Source organism: Vigna angularis, chromosome 10 (assembly GCF_016808095.1).
Source record: "Vigna angularis cultivar LongXiaoDou No.4 chromosome 10, ASM1680809v1, whole genome shotgun sequence".
NCBI classification, from domain to species: Eukaryota; Viridiplantae; Streptophyta; class Magnoliopsida; order Fabales; family Fabaceae; genus Vigna; species Vigna angularis.
The window spans coordinates 2,842,594-2,855,203 of NC_068979.1; the positions used below are offsets into that span (position 1 = coordinate 2,842,594).

The window sequence follows — 12,610 nt, forward strand, 5'->3', positions numbered from 1 at the left end:
TTAAAAACTCTTTTATTTATATAAATAAGGAAAGAAAAGGTGCATGGAAGAGTACTGGTTAGTTTTTATTCCTTTTTTTAGGATAATAATAAACATTAAAACAAGCATCATATTTCTGGTAATAAAGAAAAATGATAATAAAATAAAATAAAGATGAATATAGATTTTACATGGCGCAAAACGGTGGTAAATAAAAGGAAAAAAAAAGTGTTATGTTCTGTGTTTGTCTGGGGGTTCACTCACGCAGTATGCGTTTATTCACTGGGAGATGCATGAAAGAGGGGACCCTTGGGTACACCTCACCGCACCAGATCATTTGGGGTTGGTGGCTGTTTCCCTAACGAATTTTCTTTATATATATATATATGCTAAGTTTCCAACACTTCCCATGTGAGTGAGTCACTGAACAACTCACTACTTCCTTTCTCTCTCTTTCTTTGCGATTTTGTGTGTACGGTTCTATTCGATCAAGAGAGCATTCATTTTTTTGATTGTTGGCATTTGGAAGCGGTGAGCAGAAAATGGCAAAGAACGTCGGAATTCTCGCCATTGACATCTACTTTCCTCCAGCATGCGTTCAGCAGGTCACTCCACCAACTTTCATTTTCTCTCTGTTTCTTTTTGCTTTCTTCGTTTCACTTTGCTTCTTCGTTTAACGTTTTCAAAAACAACCATGGAAGCTGTTCGATATGTCACGGGAATTTCGTTTTCCGTCTTGTGTTGCTGTCACTCGCTTAGTTGGAGATTTTGGAAGAATAAAATTGTCTCTAGATGCTCCAGCCAACTGTAAAATTAAATAATAAGCGTGTGGAGTTTGGGAGTGGGATATCTTTTCAGCATGTACCTTATTTGAGTCACCTGGGGCTGGATCGCATCGATATCGTTTTCTTAGGAGCGCATAAAATCGATTTCCCAATCATTTTTTGTTGAAAGTGATGATGTAAGGTCTGAGATTTGTTTTCCATTTTCACTTTTTGTTAGATTATAGTTATCGTGTGAAGGGAACTGGCCCGAAATCAATAGTGGGGAAAAAGCTGGACGAAATTGATTAGCCCGTGATTCTTTTTCTTTAAAAAACTATACCGTATTCTCAATGCTTCCGAAGCAATGCATGTCGAAATTTTTTATTTTTTTACTGTGTTTATTATCCCACTTTATGAAATTGAGGTTTCCTAGACTTTTTTTATTTCGAGATTTTTATTTTCTTCACATAACCACGTGTAGGAAGCATTGGAGACTCACGATGGTGCCAGCAAAGGGAAGTACACCATTGGGCTTGGCCAAGATTGCATGTCGTTCTGTACCGAAGTGGAAGATGTCATCTCAATGAGGTTTCCACTCTGATTTTGATAGTCTCTGTTTTTTGTTTGTGAGAGTCTTATGATTTGCATTGTTTTTGGAGCTGTCGTTGCTTGTAGTTAGTTTCCCTGTTTCTGGGCTGTCCTTGCCATTTATTGACTAGGATATCATAATATGTCATATTGTGGAAATGCTTAAGTAAGTTTTACTACTTACAAGCTTTACCTAATGGTTTGGTGGATCCTTTTTGGAGAGCATATAAGTTGGTGATCTGGTTAATACCACCCATGATGAAGTTTTAGCTCTGTTAAAATTTTCCAGGATACGGTGAAATGAACACATTTAATGTTGAATAGGAGTATAGGACTCCAGTGCTGAAGGCTTACAATTAATAATATTCCTAATCCCACTTCTTCAAAACTAATATCGCATCTTCAGTTTGACAGTGGTTACTTCTCTTCTTGAGAAGTATGGAATTGATGCTAAACAAATTGGTCGCCTCGAAGTTGGAAGTGAGACTGTGATAGACAAAAGCAAATCCATCAAAACATTCCTTATGCAGATCTTTGAGGTATACTTTTCGTGTCTAACCTCATGGATCTTGGTTATGTGATTCTCCCTGTCACAGTAGATTGTCATGTTCATCTTCTAATCGTAGTTTAAATGCCTATTTACTTGCTGACAACTGTGCGTTTTTCATCCTAATAGTTACCAGTTACCATCTTCATGATGTTTTACTGTCTTATTGGAAAATTACATTGTTAATTATCTGATTGGATTTTTTCTGTCATATTATAATTTTCTAGATCTTTCATCCATTTCTCCTTTACTTTCCGCTATAAATGAAAGTTCTTTATTTGTTTGAAATGAACAGAAATGCGGAAATACTGACATTGAGGGTGTTGATTCAACTAATGCATGCTATGGGGGAACTGCCGCCCTGTTTAACTGTGTCAATTGGGTGGAGAGCAACTCATGGGATGGACGCTATGGACTTGTTGTCTGCACTGACAGTGCTGTAAGATAATTTTCTAATCATTCACATTGCATTTGCACTAATGCAGAATACAAACTTGGTTTGACTCTCTTATTTTCCAACAGAACAATACAAGTTCCTTATTCAAAGTCCTGAGTTCCTCATTCAAAGTCTTAAGATTATATGATAGATTAATTTCAAGCTTGTTTCTAATGTTTCCCTTCTCAGGTCTATGCTGAAGGACCTGCTCGACCTACTGGAGGAGCTGCTGCTATTGCCATGCTAATTGGTCCTGATGCTCCCATTTCTTTTGAAAGCAAATATAGAGGAAGTCATATGTCTCATGTTTATGATTTTTACAAGCCGAATCTTGCTAGTGAATATCCAGTGAGTTTTTTACTCCCTTTGACTTTTGGGATCATATGCTTTGAAGAACAACTTGCAATTATTTTCCAGACGGCTAAAATTATCCTTGCAAGTTGCTCTTTATTTTTGTTTTGATATGCCATGAAGGATAGCATTTTGATTGTTCGTGTCCATTTTACTTTCACCCATAACCCACTGATGTTTCAGGATGCCAACTGCTATATACTCACATTTTTTTTTGCTGTAGGTTGTTGATGGAAAGCTGTCACAAACTTGTTACCTCATGGCTCTTGATTCTTGCTACAAGAGTTTCTGTCACAAGTAAGTCTTTATTGTTAATTTTAGTTCTTATGAATTTGTTTTATCAATATAAATATAAAATTGGATCCTTTCAAATTGATTGGAAGTGTCAGCTCAAAAGAACCCAATAAAAATCTGAGTTTACTCCACATTCTGCTGGCTTGATGCAAATTGGGTCTGACCTGCCATGTCCTGTTGACAATTTTTTGTGAACTAAATTACATTTTCAAAATCTTAAATGATGTAATAACGAGATTTATGCATAACACCGAGGAAAAAAGATTCTTAAAAAACATTCTATGCTAACAGCGTATCCTTATTATTGATTAAAATTTATTTTCCTAAAATCACAAGTGAGACTCATTAAATAGGAATATGTGTATTAACACTCATTGTGTTCAAAACATCAATAGTATAGTAACTGATCACTGAAGTACCTACCTTTATCTACTTTGCAGGTATGAGAAATTCGAGGGAAAACAATTTTCTCTTTCTGATGCGGCATACTTTGTTTTTCACTCACCTTACAACAAGGTAGGTTTTCTTCTGAAGCATCTATTGTTTAATCTCCCAACTCCACACGATGCATAATAATGCTCCCTATAACATGTTCTATGTAGTTCGGTATCTCCGATGTATCTTCTTAATTAATATGTAATTTGTTTTTCTTCTGTATATTTATTTGTATACTTCCCCTAATTCCACTTGCTTTTGCAGCTAGTACAGAAGAGTTTTGCACGGCTGTATTTCAATGACTTTTTGAGGAATGCCAGGTCCTCTTTATTTCTCCATCATCTAGAATATTTTTTATCAGTTAATGTTGGTGTGGATGTTCTAAAATTGGTTATGATTGCAGCTCTGTGGATGAGAATGCCAAAGAAAAGCTGGGACCTTTTTCAAATTTATCTGGTGATGAGAGTTACCAAAGTCGGGATCTTGAAAAGGTCTAAGAACCTACCCCCTCGAAATCCATAATCTGTTGTTTCTCTTAGATATTTGATTAGTTTTCCTTTTCGACCTTGAGTTGTCAAACTAGCTGTAGGTTCACATAGAATTCTATTGAAAACGAACAGCATTTAAACTTTTTTTCTGATGTGCAATATTATTGATTTGCAGGCATCTCAGCAAGCTGCGAAGCCTCTGTATGACGAGAAGGTACAGCCAACAACCTTGATTCCAAAGCAAGTCGGCAACATGTACACTGCGTCACTCTATGCAGCATTTGCATCCCTTATTCACAACAAACATAGCACATTGGTGAATGTCCTGACCACTACAGCAAATAAAGTTCGTCGCAAAATTGTTTTGAGCTTTCTAATGAATATTTTCATTTTTCAATTTTCAGGCTGGTAAGAGGGTGATATTATTCTCATACGGAAGTGGCTTAACTTCCACAATATTTTCTTTGCAATTGCGAGATATTCAACATCCATTTAGCTTGTCAAACATCGCTAAAGTGATGGATGTCGATGGAAAATTGAAGTCAAGACACGAGGTAATGATCTACAAAAGTCTAATAAAATATGGACGTATTACTCATTTGCTCTTCTGGTTTAATATTGAATGGAAGATGGGCATGCCAAAAACATAAGAATGTGTTTGTTGTAACAAACATATGATTGACAACTGACGAATTTTTCAGCGGACAGAGATACTGTTTGGCCTCCTATCAAGAGGTCTTGTTAGAATGAATAGAAATAGTGCAGCAGATCATTAGACCAGCGATGAGCTGTTACTTTTGATTACTATCCAAATAGAATGACGGCTGGACATTTAAGAGAATAATCGGTAAACAGGAGGGGAACAAATAGCGGCGAAGACGAGAGTAGAACCAGTTTTGGAATTGTTTGGGGAATTATTTTTAAAGGCTCTTTGGGAAAAATTATGCCCTTGAATTTAACTGAATCAAGCCTGCATATATAGGTTCTAAGAAATTTTATTTTTCCTATTTCCTTACTGAGATTTTAGAAACTTCAAAAATTGATATTTCGTTCTCTAAAGTATCTTAGAACTTGAAGATTAATACCATAGAAGTGAACCTATGGTGAGAAGCCGATCAGTCCCTTTGTTAATATTATTGTTGTAGTGTTTGTTAAGATGGTGAAAGCAAAATCGTGTGTTTAATAGTCTTTTGATGAGTGTTTTTCTGATGCAGTTTCCACCGGAGAAGTTTGTTGAAACCCTGAAGGTAATGGAGCATAGGTATGGTGCTAAGGAATTTGTGACAAGCAAGGACAGTAGCCTTTTATCTCCGGGCACATTCTATCTCACTGAAGTTGACTCCATGTATCGGAGATTTTATTCAGAGAAAACTAAAGAAAGCCTTTCTACTCCCGCTGTGAACGGTGTGATTGCTAATGGTGTGATCGCTAATGGCCACTAATGTTGAAATTGTACAATGATAGCCAACTTTGCCTACAATGAACTGGTGAGTGTTCCTAGGTAATCATTTATGGGTGGTGAGTGTTTTTGGTTCAAAATTTTATGCTACTCTGTATTCACTCAAGTCTAAATTTTATTTTTTTTGGTATTTTTCTTTTTTCATTTTATGAATGTGAATCAGTTGAATAAGAATAAGTTGTAATAACTTTGTTTATTTTATTAGGTAAGATGAATTATCATTTAAAAATCAAATTTTTATAGATATTTGTTCCCTCCTTCCATGTGCTTAAAAGCCATGTGACTTCAGTCACCTTTTCTGTCTTTTTTTTGCCATAAATTTATCTTGTATGGCTATATCATATGTATTTCACTCATAATCTATATATGAAAAGAAAAAAAAAGCAATTAACAAGCATAACTATAAAACTTTAGAATATCAAATATAAGTCTTAACCAAAACAAAAAACACTTTATGTGGGTTAAATAGGTGGGTAAGCGCTCTATTGGCTCACACATACTTGTATTTATAGAAAGTTCAACAAATTTTATAGAAAGAAAGCACAAGCTGTGTACTTAGAAGAATAAGCTGTGTACTTAGAAGAATAAAATAATAAGACATATTACTTTAGTTTAAAGATATTTAAATTTTGATTAATAATCATTTAAAAGATAAAATTAGTAAGACAATTATTTTAGTTTAAAAAAGCTTTATTTAAAAATTAAAATTAGAAAAATAATTAAATTAACATGACTCTAAAGATAAAAGAATAAAATAATTATTTTAATTTAAAAATGAATAATTATTTAAAGAAAACATTTTAAAAAGAAACTATGCCCATTAACAAGAGAATCTATAATAATATAGATGATATTTACTTTTTCCAGTTGTCTTTTTGGATGATACGCGATATTTGAGATCACAGAGTAACCGTTATTGTAAGAGTTTGACAGAATAAAGTTATTCTAGTTTCTTACCGGTTCTCGAATCTATGTAATACCAATTTTCGTAATTTTTTTAGCTGTTGTAAACTTTTTCTTTAACAATTCTTTTATTTTAAAAATTGTGCTTTTACTACATTAAAAAAACATAACAAGCGACCAATACGGGACTGGACACGTGTGGCGGAACCTTGTTATGATAGGCTCCAGTTTACAAAAAAAAGGTCTTATTGTTACATATCACTTATCCTATGTAATTTAAGAACCTCTTTTTCTTCTGCATACAACCAAATTGAATTAGTTTTGGTACCATTATGTGAAAAATAAATAAAAAAAGGTGATTGAAAATTTCACACTATTTGAGGAAATAAAATTGAGCTTAAACAAAACTTTGAAAAACTACATGAATGGAAAGAATATTTCAATGATTACAAACTCATAATTTTAATTAATTATTCCTTCAAGAAATTAAATCAAATCTCGCTTTTTCGCTAGAAAATGTCGAAATAACATTCTATTGTTACCATTTTAGTGCTACGTACTTTATCCAATGCACTTATCTAATCCATCATTTTTTTTCCAGTTCAGGAACAGTACACAGTATAAATTTGAATCATCACTTGAAAAGCAAAATCCATTATATCATCGTATTTTTCAACAGAACTACAATCTTACACTAATATAAAAAGAGAGAGAGAGAGAGATTTATAAGACAACCTTAAACCCTAAATGAGCCATTGAGAGCAAACTATCAGAACTGAGAGCTGGTTGTTGTTATAAGTACAGACCTTTATACTCTTTATTTCGTCTTTTGAAAAGAATAAAAACCTGTGAATAAGGTACTAAACTGTACTATAACATTCACGGAGTTTTAGAAGAGACAGAAAAGATTGATCAGATGGTGAGATTTTCTCTGAGTACTGTGACAGTGCCACTTATGTTCCCACCAACGTCTGGAAATGTCTCACAGCCAGAAAGAGGCTTCACATTACCCTTTGAATCAACTTCAAGCGGATATTTTAGTAAATGGCTTTTCATTTCAGTTACCTCATCTGCTGCATACTGTCTCCAGTTACTCTCACTCAATGACCTTATGCGTCTCACACACTCAAGCCTCTCTGGCTCCTCAAAACATTCTTCCACACTTCCTATATGTTCGCTCCACAGTGACATTCTATAACCATGCACCTGATATCATAAACCCAAAATTTCTCAGCATTCCACCATCTCTCACAGTATCATGTTAAAAATCTTATTTTATAGCATATGAATGATTATAAATCTTATTTTATAAACTAATTTTGTAAGGTTAATGTCTTGATTATTATAGGTACAACCTACAATTTTTTCTTTCCAAACTTTTGTCACGAAAAGTACTTGTAAAAGTTTATGAATCTTGCCTGTCCACGTGGTCTAGATTGCTTCTTTGCCCAAGTGTGATTAGGCTCATATGCCCCCATTGCTATTTCTGTATCTCTGGTGCCTTCCATGGATCTCTGGTTGATGTTTGCAGACCCCAGTAACACATATTCATCATCCACTATCATCCCTTTTGAATGAACATAAATCATGAATCTTTTGTTCTTTTTAGTGAGTGCCTAGGTTACATACCAGTGTGGAAACAGGAAGGAGAAACTTGTTTAGGAGGCAATGAGACATGCAGACAAGGAGAAATCATAAAGTTTATTCAAGGTGAAAAAGAAACCTGTGGTATGTTTTCTCCGGTAGTTTTTGAAACATTTTGGTTGTCAGGGATCTCACGATTACCAAGGCAAAAGAAATTCAAGTAGTCCTGTGGTTCATACTGATTGTCAAGCCCAGCCTCCTGTAAGGCCTTGTAAACCGTTTCATACATCATTTGCATTGTTTTGAACTGCAAACAAATCAACATGAGAATGTGTACAAAGGCACAACTGAACCCATAATAACACTATGTTTTCCTTCATTTATGAGCACTTTCAGCAGTGCAAAATGTGTAGTCGTGCTTCGAAGAATTAAGATCATTTGGCAATATGAAGCACAAGAATATCAGCAGTTTCTTCTGGCTTGAGAGCCGTTTTTTTACACCAAATCTTCCTAATCCATTTTCATGATCTAGCCGATAAAGGTTTTAATGGTTTGTATCATAGTACTATTTTTAGAGATAAATATAAAGGAAGCCTACCTGCCAAAAGAGAATCCTTTGAGTAGCTGTACTTTTAGGTACTCCTTCAGGCCACATAGGAATGACAATATACACGGAGAATCTCTCATGCTGTTTGATTTTACTGGCTATTTTTAATGCAATCTCCATTGGAATTAAGTTGTTTGCACCTGTGTTGAAAAGGGAAAAACCCATCATGTATGTCGTAACATTAGAATATTAGGAGGAACTGAAACAAAAAATCACATGTTCTAAACAGGAAACCAAATGATGGAATAGAACTCCATGCGAAGAACTAGTATTGGGAAGCAAAGATTTAATTATATGAGGGAGAATAATTTTTCTGAATGATCATCTTTTTCATTTGCTCCGTCTTATATTTATATCTACCGATCGTACACCATGACAAAACAATTTAGAATACTCTACCAACAGCAACTTATATTAATAGAAACAACCTCACAAGTTTGCCAATGACACCAGTAAATAAAAAATTAAACTCAATATAATAAAAATGTGATAATACAGGGTATTTGAGATGAAAATAGCCCATGGCATTCTTGGTAGCAGTTAACAGTAGGTAATTTCAATGACAAGATCTTTGATCTTCAATACTCACCGAGGTCTTTGTAAGAATCCCAGTTATACGATGAGCCAAGAAAGTATTGGTTCTCAATATAGATGAACTTTTGGGCCGATCGAATTGCCTTGACATAAGCAGAATGTATGCTCATGTCTATCAGTACATTCTTCCCACAAACCAAGTTCTGTTCAATGAAGTAAACGGAATTAGCATTTTTCCTTCACAAAAAATAAAGGTAAAAATTCGGAAGGAAGTCACTTACCCTTTTTATAGCATCTTGTGATTCCTTTGGAAATCCTTTCACAGAATTGGAATCAATTGATCGGAAGATCTTCAATCAGAACAATGCAAAAAGATAATCAGACACTAATTTGAACAATTTTCCCAGAGGGAATGTAAATTCTGTTAGAAATAGGAGCAGGAATCATTCATCTATTTCCAACACAATCGATGATATACCTGGGTATGCCAAGTCTCCTGGTTTTCTTCATTTAGGCAAGGAACATTATCAATGCCAACAATGTCAGCGATTCTGTCAATTTTAAGTAGTGAATCATCATGCGAACTTTTCATCTTTCGTAATCTATGCATTTTCAAAGCCCTCAACCAACGCTCCTCGAAATTGGTGAGGATGTCGTATGCTGCTGCCCCATCAACTTGGGAATGCAAATCATGCCATGGTTGTCTAGGACAATCAGTGACAGGCCCCTGTTTATTGTCATACAAATAAATTAATTACAACATATATTACAGCATAATGATTATGAATCTTGAAATTGATTTACCTCAAAGTTAGGATTATGGTAGTCATCTTTGTGTGTTGTCTGCAAAGTTCTGAAGAGGGAATGGTCTGGGGTATCATATCGACCCACACATAAATCAAGACCTCCGATGAAAGCTTTTATCTTTCTTTTATTGTGACCTGCATCAGCGTCTACAATGACTGTCTTCTGATGATGGGTATAGATTGTTCCAGCTTCCTAACAATTAAGTATAAAGCAAAAATGAACTCTTCTTTAAATTCAATCGCAATATACTAGAAAGGTCACGCTGAGAATTTAAGTTTCCGATCTAACTTTTATGACAGAAGATGTACATAAAAAGTATAAACCAGAAAGTAATACAATGTTAGTATTTCTGATACCTGCGTTTTGAGAAAGCTGTGTCCCTTTCCACCAGCTCGTGGGCAAAGAAGCACCTGTACCGAAGAATGCTTGAAAAACTGGCGAGTGTCCTCATCATGAGTGTTCATAAGTCCAACCTGAATATCTTACAGAGTCAGATATTATCTGTTTCAAAAGTAATAAAGTGAATATTTCCCAAAACAATCATTTGAAGTTGATTACCGTTTTATGACCAAGCAAGCTTCCAGAAGTGGGATCATCCCATACAAGGAGCAGCACTCTGACACCTTCCTGTGATTTAGCTTTGAGAAGGTCACCTAAAGTGTAAGCCTTTCCATCACCCTTATCCCGAATGAGACTAACATTGTAGTACACGGACCACCCAACAATATAAACCAATCGACGAGCCTGATTTATTGCATCAAAGATGTCGTGCCAACAACTTTCATGCTTATAATTCACATCCCCATCCATTTTCAAACTGGGAAGGCACCCTTCACGAACATGAGCATCTTGATAAAGTGTAACTTTTCCACCTTTTCTAAGGGGAAAGTATGTGTCAGGGACCCCTTCGTAATGAGGACCAGCACCTACTCCATGGCTATAAAGAGGCACCTTTTCAACAGGGGTGTACTGAATGGATAAACTCAACTTTGCTCCACCCTTGCATGGTTTTCCATTAGTACTAAGGAGAGGGAAAAAGCCCTCAACTCTTGTGCCACTACATAACTGTTCCACCGGAATTCCCACTACTCCAATTATCTGAGAACCCACAATATCACTGTCCTTTACAACGAAGTGGACTTCAGAAGCAAGGTGTGCAACGGGGACGTAGAAACGCTGCGTCCAAACGGGGTTCTCCATGTTCCTGAGGACAAAAGTTCTGGCAATCACAGCACCCGCCACAGACACCGTAACATAGGGATCACTGGTTCCTGTTTTGGACATGATGCCTTCGACTTTGCCGCCAAGTTTTCGGGACAGCATGGAAACCATTTCTCCCGTTTTCTTGTGAAGAATGTCCATGTTAGGAAGGTTTTTGGCCTCGTTGACCCATATTTCCAAGTTGCCATGTAAGAGCAGAATCCTTAAGGAAGTTCCAGTGGTTGGAAACGGAATAGTTTGCTGAGCCTGTCCATGGTGGGAAGCTCCAAAAGATGGAGTTTCACCATAAAGCAAATGAGCCATGTAGTGTAAGAACTAATTAGAAGTGAGTCGTTTCGGAATGTGAGAGACTTTGCTAAAGAACGATTATTTGGTGATGGATCCGAGAAAGGTGAGAATTTTAAGTCTTAATGAGGAAGAAGACTGGATTAGAAAATGGCGTTGACCCTCAATTTTGACTGGGTTAAGGATTATAAGAATGAAATGAAGAGACTGTTAATTAATATTTTATACGTAACAAGTGGAAAAGGAATACATTAACTTAGTTGAAGTTGTATGGTGAAGGGGTCAGACACTAGCTGCGGCCGCCAGAATAGTGGTGGTGGCAATTGAATAGCTGACATATAAAGAATACAAAAGTGATCGCAGGTGAAAATGAATAATGAATTTAATCAGTCACAGATTCGGGAACATGTATGAGATCTTAATTGAATGAATTTGTATATTCAATGAAAGTTTTCAAACTATTGATCGTGCAATTTTGTTGCCAGTATTAGTTTCTTAACAATAAAAGATATTACATCACGTGAAATGCAGAAAATACGAATTTGCACAAATGTTAAGTTTAACTTAGACCCGCCATTTTTATTTTACGAGTAAAGCTATTTCAGGAGGAAAAAAATGAGCTTTGTTATTCCTTACAGAAGAAACTGTTACAAAAAAGACCGAATGATGATTTTAACCAATTGAGACCCAGTTCGTACACGACAACATTGAACGGTAGACTTTTCATGAAACCCATCGGCTCCTATGAATGGTCTGTCTGTGGTGTAAAAGTGATTCAAGAAAAAAACAAATTTCATGGATATTTCACGCTCATTAGAGAAGGAAAAACAATTAGGAGTTTGTTTAGATATTTCAAATTCCAATATTCAGCATCACTCAAAAAGTTTTAATTTTAAAGTAAATTCTAAACTTAAAAACTATAAAGTTATACCAAAGATTTTTAAATTTAAATTTCTTATTTTTAACTGTAACTATATAAAGTGACTTTTAGTTAAAATCTTTACAACTTAGATCATAGGCTATCTTCATGAAAAAAATGTGTATGAATTAGTTCTTGCCATTTGCCAGAGTTATAACAGTATTCGATTTGATGTTTATATTTGACACTATTATGTTTTAGTTTTTGCGAAAAATAACTTACACTTCAATATTTGGTCTTCACAAAAAAAAAAGTACATTTGAGTCTTTCCTTAATACATAACTTTCATTTCAGTTCTTACACGAAAAAAATAACATTATTGTAATTTGTATACAAAATAAGGACTAATTAATAAATATTGATTATTTAAAGTCTATAATTTAAACCTATTTTTCATTTAAAGGCAACT

At 35.0% G+C, this 12,610-nt stretch overlaps 2 protein-coding genes across 2 annotated transcripts; one reads left to right on the forward strand and one right to left on the reverse strand.

Moving 5' to 3' along the window:
• Nucleotides 1-377: 377 nt before the first annotated feature.
• On the forward strand, nucleotides 378-5,585 carry LOC108336043 (hydroxymethylglutaryl-CoA synthase). The gene is made up of 12 exons (XM_017572341.2): nucleotides 378-584; nucleotides 1,225-1,331; nucleotides 1,738-1,870; nucleotides 2,174-2,317; nucleotides 2,504-2,662; nucleotides 2,889-2,962; nucleotides 3,400-3,475; nucleotides 3,659-3,714; nucleotides 3,798-3,885; nucleotides 4,058-4,198; nucleotides 4,287-4,436; nucleotides 5,097-5,585. Exons 1-12 carry the CDS (start codon nucleotides 522-524, stop codon nucleotides 5,322-5,324), a joined length of 1,419 nt encoding a protein of 472 aa, XP_017427830.1. The 5' UTR covers nucleotides 378-521; the 3' UTR covers nucleotides 5,325-5,585.
• Nucleotides 5,586-6,867: 1,282 nt separating this feature from the next.
• On the reverse strand, nucleotides 6,868-11,957 carry LOC108334641 (phospholipase D beta 1). The gene is made up of 10 exons (XM_017570539.2): nucleotides 10,335-11,957; nucleotides 10,133-10,249; nucleotides 9,774-9,968; nucleotides 9,448-9,696; nucleotides 9,251-9,319; nucleotides 9,025-9,172; nucleotides 8,427-8,575; nucleotides 7,968-8,135; nucleotides 7,663-7,860; nucleotides 6,868-7,450 (listed from the first exon to the last, which is right to left on the reverse strand). Exons 1-10 carry the CDS (start codon nucleotides 11,298-11,300, stop codon nucleotides 7,157-7,159), a joined length of 2,553 nt encoding a protein of 850 aa, XP_017426028.1. The 5' UTR covers nucleotides 11,301-11,957; the 3' UTR covers nucleotides 6,868-7,156.
• Between the last annotated feature and the right edge of the window lie 653 nt (nucleotides 11,958-12,610).

What these genes read in the sequence shown, in the direction of transcription:
- LOC108336043 (XM_017572341.2), top strand. Translation starts at nt 522, where the DNA reads ATGGCAAAGAACGTCGGAATTCTCGCCATTGACATCTACTTTCCTCCA. An exon ending in TCCTTATGCAGATCTTTGAG is followed by an intron (nt 1,871 to 2,173) that starts GTATACTTTTCG and finishes TGAAATGAACAG; the next exon opens with AAATGCGGAAATACTGACAT. An exon ending in TTCACTCACCTTACAACAAG is followed by an intron (nt 3,476 to 3,658) that starts GTAGGTTTTCTT and finishes TTGCTTTTGCAG; the next exon opens with CTAGTACAGAAGAGTTTTGC.
- LOC108334641 (XM_017570539.2), bottom strand. Translation starts at nt 11,300, where the DNA reads ATGGCTCATTTGCTTTATGGTGAAACTCCATCTTTTGGAGCTTCCCAC. An exon ending in ACAGCTTTCTCAAAACGCAG is followed by an intron (nt 9,969 to 10,132) that starts GTATCAGAAATA and finishes CTTAATTGTTAG; the next exon opens with GAAGCTGGAACAATCTATAC. An exon ending in CCGGAGAAAACATACCACAG is followed by an intron (nt 7,861 to 7,967) that starts GTTTCTTTTTCA and finishes TATGTAACCTAG; the next exon opens with GCACTCACTAAAAAGAACAA.